Here is a 20,251-nt window from a genome sequence, read left to right as displayed (position 1 = left end):
CTATCTCAGTCTCTTCCGGTGGATCTTCTTTCTGTGCTGTATCTTTCTCTCCATGTCTCTTCCCATCACTTCATTTCTCCTTTTCTCCTTGTTCCTGCTCTGTTTCTGCTTCACCTGTCCCTAATGCAGAAAGGAAGTGAGGTTCTAAACAAAATAATTTTCATTTCAGAAGTGTTTCATTTTCTCTGTTATGACTTTTAAAGTAGATGAGTGGATGGAGACCTCCAAGTTCTCTTTCGGTTCAGATGCTCGATGTGAAGATGTTTCATGTGTGAATCTCAACCTTTTTTCTGATAGATGCAAGGTAGCAGCCCCACACATCACATATCTTAATGATATTCACTTGCGTATTATCAAAGCATTCTACAAGTAAATATGGAATTTTCAATTTAAGGTTGGCGAAACCAGGGAGCAGACGTGGGGAGAGTCGTGTATCTTATCCCCTAATGGTATCCAGATTGGGATCTAAAGGAATGGAAGAGATGGGGACCAAAAAACAGGATCATATACCTCAGTGGCAGAAGAAACCACCTAGAAATCCCACCACAGCCCTCCCAAACTGGGAGCTTTATTAATTCCCATTCAAGGGGTGTAACTCTGATTTGGTAAATAAGTCTTAACATCCAGTAACCCAAGCTCACGCCTGAAACCCACAAAGGAAGCATAATCAAAACCTCCTTAAATCCCAACCCTACAGCATGAAGTAGTTGAAATCACCCTGGAACATGAATCAGCAGTCCAGGGTCCTAATTTGAGACTTGCCACTTCGTAGGGTGGCAATTCAGTTTACCATTTGCATCCAAGTTTCCTTATCTATAAAATGAAAACAATATGTTCACCTACCTCACTGGGTTATTTTAAGAACCAAGTGAGATAATATATGTAAAGTGCTTTGAAAAATTATAAAGTTATATATAAATATAAAATGGTGTTAATAGCAGCATCAGAGCCCATAAACTCCACTCCACACATTTATATTTGTGGATAAACAATTAGGAACAGTGGTTATTAATCAGAAACCACATTGTGAAAAAGAATTATGTACTCTCTCCTTGCTTATCAAGTTTGAAGGCAGAATAGTCATTAAGCACACTGACCTTGAAGGCAGAAAATACTGAATTCAAATCCCAACTCTGCTAGCAGTAGTGTGACCTTAGCAATATTTTAGTTGCTTTGGGTCTCATTTTGCAGACACACACTCACTCACACAGAGTGAGGACAACAGATTTTTCGTGAGGAACCAATGAGATAACTCATGCAAAATGTTGGATCCAGTACCTGGCACATAGTAAGTACTCAATAAGCATTAGCTTTAAAAAGTATCAAACATTTCTTGAGCGCTTGCAATGTGCCAGGTATAACTTAGGAAACAGAACAAAAAGATTCTGGGGTTTTTTTTGTTGTTTTTTTGGGGGGTTTTGGCCACACCAAACGGCATGCAGGATCTTAGTTCCCCAACCAGGGATCGAACCCGGGCCTGGCAGTGAGAGCGCCTAGTCCTAACCACTGGACCGCCAGGGGATTCCCGACATGGTCCTGTTTCAAGGAAGGCGCATACAAATAAAAACCAACGTGCTCACTACTCAAATGCAAAGGCAGTTTAGAAAATGAACTTATAAACCTGCCTGGAGAGACAGGTAAATTGAAACCTTCTTTCAGGAGGAAACATTTGACTCAAGACTTCTGAAGGGTGAGTAGAAGTTTGTGTAAAAAAAAAGCTTGATGCTTTTTGACTTTATCGTTTGCCCACTTGAAAAGCCAGGGCTCACTTTATGCTTGTTGCCCTTCTGGTGATTCAACCTAAACATTGGTGACTTCATGAGCATGGTGTTGGAAACTGATTTTACTGGTTATTTTCTATGCATGAAACATCTGTTGTTTTGTTTTCATTTCATAGACTCCTTAAGAGCTGTACAAACGACTTCTTGCATAGGGAGTAGATTGATTCCCATCACTGAAAAGTACTGGCATCCTTGATGCACGTTGCTGATCCCTTTAAGAAGAGAAGGCAGGGAGGACTTGTGACCACTTGTCCCTCTCTGGAAAAGCTAGCTGGAGCTGGAGGTGACTGGGATAAAGGGGTAGGGAGTAGAAATTGCAGTGCAGAAGGATTTGTTGTTCTGGAGAGAATGGAAGATAGCTGTCCTTTACCCTCATGCAAATGTGAATGTACAGAAAGCTTTTTATTTGCCAGATATCTTGCTACCAAATTGAAGTATCTTTCTTATTTCACCAAGGGTGTTACCGGTGAATTTGGGAGTTAGAGATGTTGCCCTAAGTGTAAGAAATATCAGACTTTTCTTTGGGTTTTCTGCTTCCTTAATGTTGCTTCCTAAATCCCTCACCTTAACAACATATACGAAGACGTTAAAAGCTGTGTTTACATCGGCTTCTACACCAGCAACTGCCATGTTAGAGAAATTTAATTGACATTTAAAGAAATAATCTGTTACCTTATAAAAGTCGTAGAATCTTAAGAATTTTGAGCTGGAAGAACCTAAGAGAACTTGTAAGTCAGCTTCTTCATTTCACAAATGAGGAAACTGGCCCAGGGAGGCTGAGCCCAGCTGCTCCAAAGTACTCTTATGGGGCTTCGGTTAGCATTTTGCATGATGGTGATTTGAAGAGATGCACAGTACCTTTCAATTGCTGTAGACATAAATGAATTGTCTTTCCCCCCACATTTGTAAGCTGAGGAAGATACAGACCAAAGTAAAACTCTGGCAAGTCCCAAGAGAAGAGAAGCCAGTAATACTGAAGTTACTGTATTGGTGCCATGTGACTGGTGCTGAGTGAAAATGATTCGATTCCGCCCACCCAAGTTCAGGGCATTTGGCCCGAGAACTTCGAAGTAAGGACGACGCTGTCAACAACAACAACGAAACAGTCACCAAGATGGGACAGCATCTTGACCCAAAGCCTAGAGACAGTACTGCAGTACCACGGAAAGTCTGCAGCCGTGAGATTCCACCTCGATGTGTGGCTGGAGAGAGGAACTGCTGGATCGATGCTCCTCTGGAGAAATTTCGGCGGTTGGCAGGACGTGGAAAAGCCATCTCTGGCCGGCAGAAAGACCATTTCCTTAAGCCTCCCACTTGGAAGCGAGAGTGCTTCATAGATAAGTCAGGCGGGCAGACGGCCTCAAGTCCACCCGCCCTCTCCTTCCTTCGCCGGGAGAGACGCCCACCGCCCTGTTTGCGCCGGGCCACGCCCCTGCCCCGCGGGCTCACCCCACCCTACTAGTCGGGGGTCGAGACCCGCAGCCTTTTCCTACCTGGCCCCTCAGGGCCTCGCCCACCCGCCCGCCTCGCCCGCCTCGCCCGGTGGGCAGGTGCTGGGCAGTTCGTCAGCCAGGCGGGTCCCCGAGGGAGGGGGTGGCGTCCGCGGTGACGGAACAGAAGCCCCCAGAGCCTCGGCGCTTCCTCCACGGCCTCGGCCCGGCGGCGGCCACTCGCGCGCCGCTGGTCGGAGGCGCAGCGTCCGCTCACTCGCGGCCCGGCGGGCAGCAACTCCCGCTGCCGCCTACTCGCCGGCCGGGAAACCAGGGGAAGCCTCGGGGCCCAGGGGCGGTGGCGGCGAGACCCCGCCCCGCCCGGCCGGCCCGCTCCTATCGCGGTCCGCGGCCTGGTCACGCGGGGAGTGGCGCCGCGGGCTCGGGACTAGCGCCCGGCGGCTGCCGGAGTCGCGGCGGGCCGGGGCCGGGGCCGGGGCCTGGGCGGGGGGCGGAGGGTAGAAATAGGGGCGGGCGGGCCGCGTCAGTCCCGGAGCCGCGCGCGCGGAGCCGACCGAGCCACGCCGAGGGCGCCAAGCTAGGCGGCCGAGCCCGAGCACCCATGCTGCTGCCGCTGGCCTGGGGCTCGCTCTTCTTCCCGGGGCTCTTCGTGCTCTGCACCTGGGGGCTGCGGCGCGCGCGGCCCGCCTGGACCCACAACGACTGCGTGCTGATCAGCACCAGGTACTGGGCGAGGCCGCGCCGCCGCCCGGCCACGCGCCCCGGCTGCGCCCGCCCAACGCCGAGCCCAGGGCGGAAAAGGGGGGCGACAGGAAGCGAGGGGGCCGCCTCGCGGGTCCTCGCCCAGTCCACGGCGCGGGCCGGAGCGCTCGGAGGACCCTGTGCAGCCTGCCCCCGGAGGGAGGGAGGCGGAGGAGGGTGGAGCGGGAGCAGGCTGGACGGTGGGGGGGCTGCCCACGCTGATGAGGACCGGGAGGGACGTCTCCCCGCTGCTGACATCTGCCAGCTGCTTTGGGAGTCGGGAGCGCGGCGGCGGCCCTACCGTTTTCCTCGGCGCCCTGGCGGCCTGGGGAAGTCAGGTTGAAGAGTTCTGGCTTCATGCTGTCCATGGGACTGGACTGAGCACGCTTCCCGTCCCCCCTCCCCCCTTTTCTCTTTTCTGTCGTACGTTAGGCTGGTTTCTTCAGTGCAGGCTGTGTTGGCCACCGGGTCTGGGATCATCATCATCCGCTCCTGTAGCCACGTGATCACCGACAGGTAACATCCAATGCCAGGTGAAAGCTACACAGATCACGGCGCTGAACTTTTTCGAAGCTTCCGCATTTGAGTGGCTCACAGGTCCTAGTTCTTTATCAGCATGTGCCGTCAGGCAGCTGATTAATGGGTGAAACTTGGGCACCATAACTAGTTCCCTCCTCCTCTCCTCACCTCCTTCAGCATCGCCAGCTTAGGACAAAGTAAACTGAAGAAATGCTAGGGCATGACAGAGCCTGAGTCTGATTTAAGGTGGCGTGTTAGAGGACAGTGTGGTCCAACAATCCAAGTTCTTTATGCGATAGATAAATGTGAAAATTATTCAAAAGTGGAAGTATGGCTTTTGGTTCTTTTAAATGATCTCCCTGGGGTTCTGCTGTGGAGCATTCATTGGCCAAGATAGGATGTGTGGTTAGCAGAGCCCTGCTATGGAAAGGAACAAATCCACCACCCCTTTCCTTACAAATACTGCTGTTGTCTTTCCTCTGAAAGATGAAGGTGATGAAGAGTTTTCTGGAGCTTTCAGAAAACTGACTCGAATGGGTGTGAAAGTTCAGTCCACAGGCAGGACAGGAAATGTGCATTCAGTGAAACAAATCATAGCGACCAGGCTGGTCTACTTTGTATAGTATTTAGACCTGGGTAACAGTGGTGTGCCCCCCACCCCCTTTTAAAGCCATCCTTTTCACCTGTCTTCCTAGAATCACCCTTTCCTCCTCACAGTTAAGTTGAAGAGCAATTGTCATATGTGCAGGGAAAGTTAATAGCCTTTCCTGATCCCTTTCTCATGTTGACTCTATTAAGTGTCCTGGTTTTCACCTGTTGGGAATGGAATGGGAGGGGAGCCTGAGAGGGGCATCTATCTCACTGTGGCCTGCAAATTTAGTGCCTGGCTCTTATTTGGGATTAACCCTGTCATCACGATTTTCGTGCTTTTCTTTTGCCTTTTTTTTTTTTTTTTAGAGAAAACCAGTTATTGGCGATGAATTGTAGATGCTGAGAGAAGATAGGTCAAGTGACTTTGATTGCATACACCAAAGACTAACAGCATTTTCTCAGCTGGGTTCAATTTTTATTTTAATTGAGCATTTTCTGATGGTGCAGCAAGCTCCCTCACTGACCCCAGTTTGTCAGGTCAAACTTGAAACCTGCCTCCTTTGCAGAGATTAAGCTAAGACAAATGCAGCCCCACGGCACTTGAGGGCAAACAGCAGGCAGCTGCTACACATTTCAGGAAGAGATGTGCACACAATTAACTTTCAATTCTGTAGCATGGTTGTGCTCTCCCCTCAGAAGCCATGTGTCTTAGTGGCTTGAGCATGGTAGCAAATCTAAGTTTGGCTTTTAGGGTCCTCCTTTTGTATATCTTTATGCCTTAGATTCATCCTCTGCTTGCAAAATAGAGACAGACACCACCTTCTGTGCCCTCAACTTACATGGATGCACAAGGATGCTCTAAAGGCACCTAATCATCTGAAAAAAAAAAAAAAAAGCTTTTTGGGGTTTATAGTCTGTACATCCAAATATTTTTTTATTCTATGTCTTTTAATTTTAGGCCTTCATATAGAATGTCTGTAGGTAGGAGGGGGTGTCTATGAATCTTCCCAAATTATCTGCAGGGTGTGGTGTGGGGCCAGGGGTATCATCAGCTCCTTAAAGAGACCCAGATCTGTACAAGGGCTGAGAGTCACACAGCTCTAGGCAATTTCTCAATGTAAGCGCTTCCTTTTTTTTTTTTTTTGGCCACACCGCTGTCTTGCAGGATCTTAGCACTTACATTTAAGTAAGTGCTGATACTTTTTACATTTAAAAGGACTCTCAATGGGAACTGAGAGGAACCTGGCGGTCCAGTGGTTAGGACTCCGCTCTGACTGCTGAGGACCTGGGTTCAATCCCTGGTCTGGGAACTAAGATCCCACAAGCTGCGTGGTGTGGCCAAAAATAATAATAATAATAATAATAAAAGTACTCTCATACTTTTAACTTTCTAATCTTCACAATAATTTTGTCAGGAAAGTAAGACAAGGATTATTATCTTTTTTTTTTTTTTAATTATCTTCATTTTATAAAAAAAGTTAAGGTCCAGGCTAGTGCTAGCTAAGATTATAATCCAGATCGCTTGCTGGTAAGTCTTCAGGGAATTCAACTAACAGCCACAATTTCGCATCTTATTGAATTGGTACTGTGTGCAAAATTTTAAAACCCTAGGCTCCACTCAAGGGGAGAGGTCAGTTATATTTCAGATGAGTTTTTATTTATTCATTTATTTAATTTTCGGCTGCATTGGGTCTTCGCTGCTGCACACGGGCTTTCTCTAGTTGCAGTGAGCGGGGGCTACTCTTTGTTGCGGGCGCAGGCTTCTCATTGTGGTGGCTTCTCTCGTTGCAGAGCACAGGCTCTAGGCACGCGGGCTTCAGCAGTTGTGGCACACGGGCTTCAGTAGTTGTGGCACGTGGGCTCTAGAGCACAGGCTCAGCAGTTGTGGCGCACGGGCCTAGTTGCTCCGCGGCATGTGGGATCTTCCCGGACCAGGGCTCGAACCCGTGTCCCCTGCATTGGCAGGCGGATTCTTAACCACTGCGCCACCAGCGAAGCCCCAGATGAGTTTTTAATAGCTCTTCATAGTTGTTTTACTTTGGAATTGCTTCAAGAAAGCGATGGAGACCACAGATGGGCAGTAGAATAAATATTGCATCTTTTTGCCTCATTGGAACTTGGCTAATTAATTTACCTGAATGTATATTAAGTTTGCCATTACTTGTTTGCCTGTTTCACTGCTTACTCATTATTTAGTTTTGCTGTGGTAAGTGTGGAATCATTCAGGAACAGAAATGTGAATGGCACTCTATATTCCCAATGTTGCAGTTCAGTGGACTGGCTCCTTAGGTTAAATGAAGAAAAGGTTAAAAATACAGATTTGAGGTCCTGGGCACACCATGTGTAGTCTCTGAGGCGTGGAGCCCTTTATAAGCACTGCAGGCGATTCTGATGTTCAGGTAGTTTGAGAACCATAAAACTAAATGGTTTCTTCTACCTAACACATGGGCGCTTGATAAAACTTTGCTGACTTAGTCTAATCCTTCCCAGGATAGTACATAATTTCAATTTAGATTTTTTTTTTCATGTATATTTTATGTAGAGTGACTATTTGGGGAACAAAATTTTGGAAATTGTAGAGACTTCCCTTCTAATCTGCTCTGGGACAGTGATAAACTATCATTTTGACTCAGCAAATATTGATTCAACCCCTTTGGACAAGTAAATGGGAACATTGTCTTTTGTCTTAGCTTCTCTTTTGGTATCTATTTACTGTAAGGTAGTCCTTGAGCTCTGGGCTCGTTTCCAGAGATATTTTTCTTAATGAGTGAAACTGGGTTTAGCCATAGTATTGTAGAGAAAGTGGCCAGGGTTACTTCCTGGAAACTCCCTAGAGTGGGGTTGCAAACAGATGCAAGAGTAGTGTCCCAACTATTGAGCAACTGAGTAGGTTAAACTGGAAATACTGGGTTTGGGATTTGGGTCACTTTCCAAACCTGTTTCTTGGTGGGTCTGTTGAATCACTGGTAGAGATATCTGTATCAAAGTCAGCTTATATCACAAAGTACCAGAAAATCCATTACAAATGAGTAGCTAAACCAGGCAAATAGTGATGGCAAGTCACTGAAACACATGGTGCTGAGTGAATCCTTGCTTTCTACCTTTGACACTTATGAGTTTGCCCTGTAATTTAGAGAAAGTTGTTCACTCTCCTTGTCAGCTTCAGCATGTTCATTGTAAAGTATCTGGAGTAAAAACAGCTGATGAAGTACAAAGCTGATGCAAATGTGTTTAAGAAGAGGCTGGCTGTGAGCCTTCATAACTGATATCCATAATTACTTCTTGGACCATCCATATGCTTTCTTTCAGGCACTGGCTTGCCCGAGAGTATGTCTGGTTTTTGATTCCATACATGATCTATGACTCCTACGCCATGTACCTCTGTGAATGGTACCGAACCAGGGACCAGAGCAGCAAACATACCCTCACCATTTTTCGAAACTTCCTCAGTAAAAACCGCCTCATGATCACGCACCACGCAGTTATTCTGTTTGTCCTTGTGCCGGTCGCACAGGTAATGGCCTCCCAGGACAGGCACCAGTAGGTTCAGCCACTCGTTTCTCCTGTTGAACTGGGTGTCCCAACCGTCTGACTGCCCCCTTTTCTTCCCCTTTCCTGCTGCCCCCACTGCCCTCCTGCCAGCTGCTGCCACAGTGTAGAAAGGAATTAAATCTGAAATGTCTGCGATCCTCTTTACTGGCAAGCCCCCAGCCCTCTGTGATACCCGAGCATTTGGCAAAGGTTCTTCTGCCTTTAGTTCATACAATATAAAACCAATATATAATACAAAACAACATAAAAATTGTTTTAAAGAAATGAGAGTAGCTCTATCAACTGGTTATTTGCTCTGATAGTGCCCAGAGAGGGCTGTTTGCATTATTCTGATGTCACAAAAGCACAGACTCTCAAAGCAAACAGCCTCATAATTTCTCCCCAGATCCATTTTTCCCCATTAAAAAAACTCACCCAACAAGGAAGAGAAATGGGAATGCAGAGGGGAGACTAGTAATTCCCAAGTGCCTACCAGGTGACAGGTGCTTGATTTAAAAACTTGTAGCTTGGGGACTTCCCTGGGGGTCCAGTGGTTAGGACTTCACCTTCCAACGCAGGGGGTGCAGGTTCGATCCCTGGTCGGGGAGCTAAGATCCCACATGCTTCACGGCCAAAAAACCAAAACATAAAACAGAAGCAATATTGTGACAAATTCAATAAAGACTTTAAAAATGGTCTACATCAAAAAAAAAAAATCTTAAAAAAATTTGTTGCTTTCCAATAATGATTAGAAATTATTAGAAATAATTAGAAATGATCATTAGAAATTATTAGCCCTATACCATAGATGAAGAAACTGGGGCTCTATGAGTTTACGTACCTCACTCGGTGGTACTAAGAGACAGAACTGCTATCCCAATACTGCTTGCTTTCTTTCTTTTTTTGGCCACGCCTCGTGGCTTGTGGGATCTTAGTTCCCCAGCCAGGGATCGAAGCTGGGCCACAGCAGCGAAAGTGCCAAGTCCCAACCACTCGACCGCCAGGGAATTCCCTATACTGCTTTCTTGAAAGGATAAAAGGAGAGGTAGAGTGCATGACATTCTTTAATAAGTCTCTCTTGATTGTGTTGGGACCCTAACATCAGGCATGGGGCCTGGTGCATATTTCATGGAACTCAACTGGCTTAAGTGCCCTTGGCATGACTAAGTTGGATACCCAAAAGTGGGCTGCAGAGTTCCTTTTGGCTGACACTGAAATTCTAGAGAAAGCTCAGTGTGTGATGCAGTTGCCTCTGGACCATGAGGATTCCAAGCGCCACTGCTATGGAGGCCGCACAGTGTGAACTGGTCTGCACTGGCCCGTTTAGCACTTCCATTTCCCTGCATGTTGCTCAGGGTTACCCTTTTCAATAGCCCTAGTTAGAATTTTCCTTCCGGTGGTTCCTTAACCTCCATTACTTATTTCCCTTTTTCCTCTTTTCCTCTGCAGAGGCTTAGGGGAGAGCTTGGGGACTTCTTTGTTGGCTGCATCTTCACGGCAGAACTGAGTACTCCGTTTGTGTCGCTGGGCAGAGTTCTGATTCAGGCACGTATGAAAGGAGTGGCAGAAAGAGTGCCGAGGGAACAGACTCTGCTTCTCCTTGGCAGATTAGGAGGGTTTGGAGAAACTCCTTTAGTGCTACCAATAGTGGGGTAGGAGACCCTTGAACAGACTTAAAGGTCAGTTGGTCTTTCGAGCCAGTGGGATTGAAAAATTGTACATTTGATTCAAATTTGATCCAGTTCTTCATATATATTTTTCCTGGCCACAGAGTTTCTCTAACCCACCATTCCTGTGCTCCTGTCAGCTGGGTGGCTTAGATCAAATTTCACGTCACTGTTGGAAACAATGTGAGGCTCTATGCATATACGAATATGGCAGTGTTCAATCATCTTTTCTGCAAGTGTCGGAAGAGGAGACGCTTGGCCTGCCCGTTGTGGGACTCAGGCTAGTCATTCCCTGAAAGTGACCCTGTGTTCTCCTTCCCTCTTTTGCAGCTAAAGCAGCAGCACACCCTGCTGTACAAGGTGAACGGAATCCTCACACTGACCACCTTCTTCTTATGTCGGATCCTCCTTTTCCCCTTCATGTACTGGTCCTATGGCCAGCAGCAGGGACTGAGCCTGCTCCAAGTGCCGTTCCACATTCCTTTCTACTGCAATGTGGCCAACGCCTTCCTCATCGCTCCCCAGATCTACTGGTTCTCTCTGCTGTGCAAGAAGGCAGCCCGGCTCTTTGATGCTCCCCCAGCCAAAAAGGATGGTTAATTGCTCCATGAGTCAGGCAGTGAGGGCGCCTCCTCCACTCAGTATTCCCGTGGACCAAACTGCAGATTGTGCCCTGGGTGGCCTCAGCCTTTTGGGTATTGATAAGCAGAGGGATTTGAGTTTTTCTAAAGAATATTCCTATCAATCACCTCCCGCTTCTAACCTGCCCCTTTTGCAAAAGCACTTTTTTCTTAGTAACAACTATTGGATCCCCTCAGACCTCCACTGGCAGCAAGGTGGTTTTAATGCGAAGCCCAAGGATCCTTCCTTGGGTCTTATCTCAAGGGCTCTGGAGGTAGAAGCACGGGGTGTGGAGATAGGTGGACCAAGGAGATAAGGAGCTGGGCACCTGCCTGCTCTTCGTATTGGCGGCTCCCCACCTTTCCAGCCACTCAGGGAGTGTCCACACATACTGGGCCAGCAGAAGCAAGTGATGACTTGGTTCTTTTCTTGTGATGTTGGCCTGGGAAAATCGTTGTGGGTAGGTAGTTTTTTTATTGTTTACTAGATAACCTGTTGGTCCTTTGCCTCATCTTTCATCCATGTGCCAACATTGAATTCTCCTGTCTACCGACATCTGGTCAGAAGTCTCACTGGCGGGGTGGGGTAGGTGGCAGGGATGGGAACCTGAAGCACCTGAGGAGGTAGGAAGGCCAACAGGTCAGCACCTCTGCAGGCTGACTTGGCTAGACCAGTGTCAAACTTGTGAGCTTGCTGTCAACAGTCACAGATACTATTCCCTTTTTAGCATGTCCCTCAAGCCCAGCTTTCCCCATATCCACACACACAGGATGCTCTTATTAAAAACTATAGGGGTAAAGTGAAATGATGGCTACCAAGCTATTCTCTGGGTAACCCCACTCCTTGACACTGTCCTTTTCCTATGAAGCAGAACGGACTGCTGTATTCGAAACCATGAGATGTCTCATCTAGACTGCCTCCTGATAAGCCAGAGCTTGTGGTCCAAAGTCTGTTCCTATCTGACTTAACTGCCATTTAGCCACAGAAGGCTGGAGAGCAAGAGTGCAAGTCAGCCCTGGCCAAATTATGTTCTGTGGACTGACTCCTTCACCCACCATTTACAAATAGGATCCTCTGGTGCCAACACTAATTGTTCCTGAACGACAAGGATGGGTTTTAGAAACTGCTACCATGAAGTTTTTTCCCAAGCAGTAGTGAAAAACTAGATTTTTAAAAGTGCCTTTTAATTCACTGTTGTCTGTGAACTTTTAAAGTACTGAGTTTGTAACAGTGTCTCAAATTTTGACTATTTCAGTCTTTAATGGGTGCCATTTAAAAAACAAAATGCTGTTAATTTTTTTTTTTTTTACCGTTTTGTTTACTATCAGTGTATCTTTATAAATCACCCCTGTGGTGACTAAATTGCACTAATATTTTTGAACTTATTCTCATTTGTGAAATATATCCATGCCGACTTCTGGTAAGACCTGTCCTGTGACCAACTTGAATGGCTGCTGTGTGCTATTGTTTCTGTTCTGTGTTCTTCTCCGTGTAACTGGCAGAGGTGGGCTGTTGCAGGGGAAGGGGGTGCGTGAATGCGTTCAGCCTCCAGCAGAGCCTAGCTCATACCTCACTCTAACATGTTTCTGTAATTCACGGTGCCAAGAGTACACTGCAGAGTTCTAGAGTTCTAGCCCAGTGGTCACGTAACTTTAGGCCCTTTCTTCTCTTCCCAGGTGAATCCCAACTAGGAGTCAGGAGGCTGGAAACCCAATTGTAGGCCGCAGACAGAGCCAGCCCACTTTAGGTGGCGGGGAGGGAACTTGAATACTGCCTTACTGTGATGGGGGGTATGGAGCTGTCCTTCCTTGCCTCCCAATTAAACACTTCACTAACGAGTCCTCATAGTTCTGGAATATATCCTGGGCACGCATTTGCACACACCATTCCCTGCTCCCACATGTTCTTCAAAACGGTGACAACCGGGACTTCCCTGGTGGTGCGGTGGTTAAGACGCCATGCTCCCAGTGCAGGGGGCCTGGGTTCGATCCCTGGCCAGGGATCTAGATCCCACATGCATGCCACAACTGAGTTCGCATGCTGCAACTAAAACAGCCGGCGAGTCACGACTAAGGAGCCCACTTGCCACACTAAGACCCGATAGATAAATAAAGCAAACAGAAAAACAAACCAACCCACGACAACCCACCCAGGCAGAAGATAATTACACCCATCCTTTAAACACGTCTCTGCTGTGGTTACCAGACAGTATCAGCACAGCCCCTTTGAGATCCACTGAATGGACAGAGTTAACACTGTGGGGCAGAAGTCCTTGATTCAGAAGAGACCCATTTTCCTGAGGTCACTGACCTCCCTCCCGCCCACCCAACATTTAATGTTCTTGGTCCAACCCTCTCCTTTTACACTGGTTGCAGGCCTTGTGGGCACACAAATCACATGGCCAATTGGTAGCAGAAAAGAGTCCTTTTCCTAGTTCCTGCCCTTTCCAAGATACTGCGAAATGACTCTTAAAGAGAGTTTCAGTGCAACAGAACACACGTACCTTGCAATCTGTCCACTTGGGTGGTTTCACCTTTAGACTTATTTGCCAAATTCTAGGGTGGAGAAGTCCAGTGATGAACGTGTTCCTCCCGGCTTGACTTGATCTTCAAAACCGGCTGAGCCCAATTTCAGAGTGTACTGATGAGCCTAGACTATTGATAAGAAAGTCTCAAAAGAGGCAAGATAAAACTCAAAAGAGAATTTTATTACAATTTGTATGTTACAAATACCTAAGAAACTATTTTCTTTACAGTGTTGTCAGATTTTTGGGCTTGTGTACAATTTCACATAACCGAAACATTTGTGTTTTTCAGCTGTAGCCCCCGTAGACCCGGCCAAGTTGAGGCCCAGCTGTTTTCTGACCCACGAAGGTCAGAAGTTGCTGATCTTCTGCAGGAGGGTCTGGCGCCGCTCCTCGGGGCTAACGTTCTCGGCGATGGACTTTAAGAAGTGCTGCTCGTTTACTTTCTGGAGCAAGGAGCTGACCGAAGGGTTGGTCTTGCTCAGGGTTTCGTAGCAGGTGAGGATCTCCAAGGCCAAAACATACAGTGGTTCACACACCTCCTGGTGGAGCATGGCCATGATGTGCAGAACGTGACAGAACACCTGGGTGTAAAAAAACAGGGTTTCCTGGGTCAGGTCCTGCTCTTGTCCTTGGGCCCAAGGGCCAACTGACTGTGTCAACCGAACGGAGTCCAGGAGGTTGGTCAGGCTGTTGCAGAGGAGCTTGACCACATGGCTCCAGCCTTCCACAGGGAGCCAGTTATGGCAACTCTGGCTGCAGAGAAACTGGAAAGCTCTCAGCAAGAGTACGGAGAGTTGGAGCTCCTGGGCAAAGGGCTTCAGGTTGAGCAGAGGGACAAACTGAATATACTCCAGGCTGTAGGGGACATGCAGGAGCTGCGTCTCCAACAGTCTCCTGGTCAGCTGGTGAAGGCACTGCCACTCCTGGGGGCTGCACCACGGCATGAGCTGCACCAGGGCCACCAGGAAGCCCTTGCTGAACAACCTGACCTCCTCAGGGTTGCCCACATCCACCACCAGCAGGGCGAGCATCTGCTCAGAGATGCCGCTGGAGATGGAGGAGCACTCCATCCAGGCCAGGAGGCCCGTGCCGGGCCCATACCTGGGGTGGGCCTGGCAGGTCCACTTGTCCTCAGAAAGCTTACAGATCTCGAAGAGCGTGGCTGGCACCTCACACTTGAAGTGGCCCCCAAAGAAGCTCTGCAGCCTCAGGCCCACAGTCCAGTCCAGCAGCTCCAGCTTCCGGTGCAGCCAGGACAGGGACTTGACCCAGGTGTCCGGGGAGAAGGTCTCGGCGTTAGCCGACACCACCTCACAGAGGCGCTCCAGGATGTGGATCACCAGGTCCTTCCCGTCCAGGGGGAGGCAGCGCTTCTCCCTGGGGAGCTGCCAGAATCTGCTGAAGCCATCCAGGAGCTGGCACAGGCTGAATATGAGTGGGAACGGAGAGCAGGTCTGCAGCCAGTATTCCTCTAGACACGTGTTTGCTTCCAGAGTCTGGATGAAGAGCCTCAGACTGAGGTCCACCTCTTTGACATCGAGCGTCAGGAAAGGCAGGACGAATTCCTTTAGCACCTCATCTGGCTCGAGAAGAGCAGCGACTGGAATCCCTTGGGGCTTCACAGGACTCACCAGGCATCTCAGGAGCTCCAGAAACTGCTTCTCTTCCCTGGGTGTAGAGAACTTCGTCCAGACTGTTTCTTTGAGGCAGGACACCACGAACGTGGTGGAGGGATTTGGACCCTGCTCTTCCGTGAACCTGAGGGCGGGGAAGGCGGTGAGAATCTGAGCCAGGAACCTGTGGGTGCCAAGGTTGACCACGGCCATGCTGCACACTTTCTTCACCGTGCTCTCCGGGTGCAGAATGACTAGGCGGGCCACAGAAGCGATGGCCTTGGCCAAGCCCTGTTCAGAAGCGCTCTGCGCGAGCTGGTTAAAAGTCGTGTTGAGGTCTTCCTGAAACCCCTCCAAGTGACCCAACAACTTCTCAGAGAGGCCCTTGCGCCCCCAGGAGAGCAGGACGCCCGAGAGGACTTTATTTTTATCTGGCAGCGAGAGGTGTGCATGACACTCCAGGATCAAGTCGATGACCTGTTTGATCTGGGGTCTGGGGACAGCCCTGTCTGTCGCGCTGACGTCCATCACTGCTTCCAGCAGCTTTAACACCAGGCCAGGCTCCCGGAAGAGAGCCCGGCTGTTGGCCAGGCAGGCCAGCCACTCATCCGAGAAGGCCCACTTCCTCTCAGAAGCGAAAATGTAGCACATTTCCATGTGCCGGTCCATCTTCTGCTCGATGATGGCCATGGCGATGGAGGCAGTGATGTCCTTCTCAAAGCCCTTGTTCTTCAGCACCCTGTTCGTGTCCCTCAGGAAGTCCCCCACGCACTCCGCCAGCTCAGAGGCCACCTGCCTCTCTTCCTTGGACAGGCTAGTGGTGTCCAGGTAGAGCTTCAGGTGCTGGCTGAAGGAGGTCAGGCTGTCGCACAGCCGGTAGCTGTCGTAGCTCGTCGTCCCCTGGCTGCCGCTGAGCGTGGCCTGCAGCTCCTCCCGCCACTCCTGCAGCAGGCTGCGCAGGGACTCGAACCCCACGAGGATCGTCTCGCTCGGCAGCCTGGCCAGTGAGGTCAGGCTGATGTCCCGCTCTGCCTCCTTCACCTTCTCTGCCAGTGCCTGCTGGTGATACGGGTTCTGGGTGTCCGCGTTCCACACGGAGATCACCGTGGCCAGTTTGTCTAGATACACAGTGGCGGACACTTCCTGGGGGTCGTCCTCCATCAGTGCAAACACGGTCAGCATGTCAGCCAAGTTGGCCAAGGCGCAGCACCTCATCCCAGGGCACCGGATCCTGTCCTGGATTTGCTTCAGCCCAGTGAGCAGCATGGCCAGCAGCGGCATGGTAGGACACACATCCGGGTCGGACTTAAACCTCTTTGGAGGGTGGGAGAACTCATCTGAAGAGGACAGGTACTTATGGGCCATTGTCCGGAACTGGGAGAGCAGGGGGTCCTGCTGATTGCCCTTGTGCTTCATCATTTCCCACCAGACGTCGAGGAAGAAGGCCACATCCTTTGAAGAAGTGTCGATAGTCACGTGCTCCAGAAAGCGCTCTAGTTCTGCACGGCAGACAGTGGTGGGCAAGGCCATCAGGAGCTGGATAAAGAGTCCGGAAGCTTCCAGGGACTTGAGCAGCTCAAAGAGCACCGTGTGATTGATGGTGGGAATCATGTTGCCCACGGAGAAGAACACATCTTCCTGCCACAGGGTTTCAGTGTCAGAAGGCGTGATAGGGTAGGGCTGCAGAGCCTTGGCCCAGATGATGATCAGAGCTTTCTTCTTCCAGGCGAAGGGCTGGGAGCAGGCCGCGGCAGAGGAGATCTCCCTCAGAGCCTCCACAATCGGCCGCCCGACATGCTCCCAGTCAGACTTGGTCAATTCTGCCAGTGTTTTGGGGCGGAACAGCTGCTCGGCCAGCAAGAAGCCCCCATGCAGAACAGTCATTTCTTCACAGATATTCAAAGGTCCTGCACAGACAGAAGTCCAATAGGATAGAATGTGGTGAAAAATTTTCAGAACAGCAAGCAGAGGTTAGAGGGAGAGGCAGCAGTTGGTCAGCGGGCTGTCATTATTAGGGTTAGAGATGAAAAGGGTTCTGAATGAAATCAGTGGGAGAGGGGGAAGAAGGGATGGTTCTAGGACCTGCTGCAGAGCTGAAGTCAAAGGATTAACCTGAGGAATAAAAAAGGACTCCCAAGCTCTCTAGCCTGGAACTGGGAAGACAATGGGCACTACTGCAAACAGGGAAGACGAGAGATGTGCTTGGAAGGAACACTGATACGTTTTGGTCATTTGGAGTTTGAGGTAGAACATTAAGGTAGAAACGTCCTCCAGCAATGGAAACACGGGGCTGAAGCTCAGGAGGAAAGTCAACCTTGAAATGTGACTCAGGGAGGAGCCTGCCCAGAGGCAAGGCCCTCCAGCAAAGGACGGGCCCGCAGAAGATTTGGGGAAGAAGGGCTGGCTGAGAGAGAGAAGGAGAAAGAGCGCAAGGGCAGTACCAAACTACAGCGGCCACCAAGTACAGACTGCAGGACTTGACAACTGAGCTTCTACGTAACGATGCAGACTAGGAAGGGCATGGACCAGGACTGCCTGCACAGCAGCACTCAGACAAGCCCTGCTTCTCTTTTTTCTCTTAAAGCCTTGTCTTGGAAACAGATTTCAAACGTTCTGCCTTTTGGGGAAACAGGTCAATTCCCACAGCTCTTTCCATCAAAGAGAATAAGCTACTAATGGTCCTGGTTCTCTGGTAGAAGCCAAGAAGTAGATAGAAAAAAATACTGTACTAGATTCAGAAAAGTCCTTCTTCAGTGAGCCCTGAGTTGACATAGACTTAGCAAGGAGGGCATCTTGGGATGTTTAATTAGACATGGGTTTAAATCCTAGCTCAGCCATTTAAAAGTGGTGTGATCTTGGACAGATTACTTCTCTGAACTTCCGTTCTGCATACGTGGGGATAATACAGACTTCACATTATGACCGTCAGGATCAACTAATACATATAGTCAAGCCCTTGGCATTGGGTCCACACCCACTGTTGGCTTCCAATCCCATCTCCCAGGGCTGTTGAGGGTTAAGTAAGATATAACAATTAAGAATCAGGCTACAAAGAGCCTAAGTGCTCGATAAACGCTGGTTCTCCCAAACCTTTCCACTGTTGCCAGGACCAGAATCTCGTCCCTATTCTCCAGCTCAGAAACAGGACATAGGTCTTTCTTAGGTATATTTCCTTTGGCCCAGAAACTAAATCATCGTACAAACATTGCTCACTCTTCAATGTTCCTGACTCCTCTCCCCTTTCCCAGGGCCCCTTCCTCAGTCCCTCAGGCCCCCAAGAACACAACTTCCCCATTTTCATGGGCCAGGAGACTCTCCTGCCCCTTCCTCGGGAACAGCACTCCTGTGCAACCCACTGGTGAAGGCGATCCATCCTGGTGCCCAGTGGCTGAGGCAGACTCCCAGGAAGAGCCAGGCTGCTGAGAGGTCTCCCTGGGGGTTCTGGCCCTTCTTTCTGGTTCAGGCTGCTCTCCCAGGGCCCCCCAAAAGGCTCCCTTCTGACTCTGTAAATTTAATTTTATTGCTCTACCTGCTCAGCTGAGATGTTTGGCCCCCGAGACCCACCTTCCAGAGACAGTAAGTATATACTCATGACACCTGAAGGAGTAAGTCCCAGAAGCAGTTAATGGCTGGGCGAATCCCAAGTGTTTTATCACGAATGGTTAACTGGCGCTTGTGAGTGCCCGCTCCTTATGTTTAAGCTCTTACTCTGTACCAGGCACTGTGCTAGTTGGTATGTGTATCTTTTCATCGTCAGATCAACCTTTTGAGGACCATTCCTGTTTTAGAGATGGAAACATTAAGACTCAAACAATTTGCTCAGGTTGTAAGAACTACAAAGCGGTGGGCTGGGACGGAGATCACCACAGCTGCAGGGCTCCAAACTCTTCCAACTCTACCCTTCCACCACGGACGAGCTGGCTGGGGACAGGGACCAGAACATTTCTCAACAGCCTACTAATACTGGCACATCTTGGGGAGCCTCACCCCAGCTGTCCCAGAACAGCCTCTTGGTCTTATGCCCTTAAGAGCACATCCAGCAGCGGGGGAGGCTGGGCAAGAAGCCTCCGATTTATACCAGCTCTCCCCTCCCTTCTCCCAGACCTGGCATCTGGAGAATCAAGACGCACGTGCCACCTCGGCTGCTGCAAACCGTGCCCACAACTGCTGGTCTGAAGAACGCTAGCCCTGCCCAAGGCACCGGACTCGACACTGTACACACGTGATCTCAGTGAAAACTCCCCCAAACTCTGTGAGGCTGATACGGTATCATCATCCCCGTTTATCCACGAGGACCTCAAGAGCGTCAGACACTTGCTCAAGAACTTAGTAGACGTTCAATAAATGAGATCGCTGGGGATACGGGATTCCCCGGGGCGCCGCCGGAGCCCGGCCTTTTCCAAAGCACGTGCCCGAACCTGTCCACTCTCGCGAACGCTAACTTCACATCCGCTGGCCCCTTCACGTGGAAAGGGGCCTGGAGCCGACAAGAGGCGAGCGAAAGGGCGGCGGGCTAGAGCCCGGCCCCCCGACCCCCGGTCTCCAGGACACCCCCGCCCTCCCAACCCCCTCCCCGTCCCGGAGGTCTCCCTCAGCCCGGGCCCGCTCAGCACTGCCTGGTCGCCGGTTGCGGAACGCGGCCCACGCAGGCCGAGGGGAGCCGAACACCCACCTAGATCCATGGCGGCGACGCTGGCTGCGGCGCGGGTCGCCCCTCCCCCGTCAGGCCGCGAGGGCGGTGCAAGCGTCACGGCACAATGGGCGGCCCCGGGGGGCGGGACAATGGGCGGCGCCTCGGCCCCCGTCCTCAGTCTCAGCTCGGGCTCTGCGCGGACCCCAGCATACCTCCGCCGCTCTGCGCGCACGCGCGGTCCCACCTAAGCGCCCGCGGCGTCGGGACCGCCAGGCCCACAGCGCCCCCTATCAGCTCGAGGCCTCTAACTAGGCAACAGGCAGGTAGCCTCGCCTCCATCCCACAGCGTGCCCCGCCCCTCCCTCTCCCCGGGGCCCGGCCCCCAAACGACCGCCCCCTCCCAGCCCAGGCTCCGCTCGGCCGCGCGTCTCGGCACTTCCCTGCTTCCTGGGCCCCAGTCTGTCCTACCTATTAGCTCCGTCCCTGGCCCCGCATTCTCCCGCACCCAGTAATCCCCGGATTCCTCACACCCCCGCCACAGTTCACCCTCACTGAATGCCCCTACCCAGGCTGCCC

General features: G+C 50.3%; 2 protein-coding genes across 11 annotated transcripts in view; one reads left to right on the top strand and one right to left on the bottom strand.

Moving 5' to 3' along the window:
* TLCD3A (TLC domain containing 3A) overlaps positions 1–13,837 on the top strand; it is a 24,930-nt gene extending 11,093 nt beyond the window's left edge. The window contains exons 1-6 of one of the 10 annotated variants that reach the window (XM_082443605.1): positions 3,129–3,955; positions 4,406–4,489; positions 8,393–8,597; positions 10,064–10,159; positions 10,612–10,641; positions 13,719–13,811. In XM_082443605.1, coding sequence (XP_082299731.1) covers positions 3,834–3,955; positions 4,406–4,489; positions 8,393–8,597; positions 10,064–10,159; positions 10,612–10,641; positions 13,719–13,724 — 543 coding nt within the window. In that variant the 5' untranslated portion in view covers positions 3,129–3,833 and the 3' untranslated portion in view covers positions 13,725–13,811. The other 9 variants (XM_082443604.1, XR_014257948.1, XR_014257950.1 and 6 more) reach the window with 9 other exon arrangements.
* Positions 13,589–20,251, bottom strand: GEMIN4 (gem nuclear organelle associated protein 4). The gene is made up of 2 exons (XM_082443432.1): positions 19,715–20,251; positions 13,589–16,949 (listed from the first exon to the last, which is right to left on the bottom strand). Exons 1-2 carry the CDS (start codon positions 19,722–19,724, stop codon positions 13,777–13,779), a joined length of 3,183 nt encoding a protein of 1,060 aa, XP_082299558.1. The 5' UTR covers positions 19,725–20,251; the 3' UTR covers positions 13,589–13,776.

This window comes from Balaenoptera physalus (genome assembly GCF_965194825.1).
Source record: "Balaenoptera physalus genome assembly, chromosome: 20".
In the NCBI taxonomy this organism is placed as follows: domain Eukaryota; kingdom Metazoa; phylum Chordata; class Mammalia; order Artiodactyla; family Balaenopteridae; genus Balaenoptera; species Balaenoptera physalus.
This window is presented reverse-complemented; position numbering and strand designations above follow the sequence as displayed.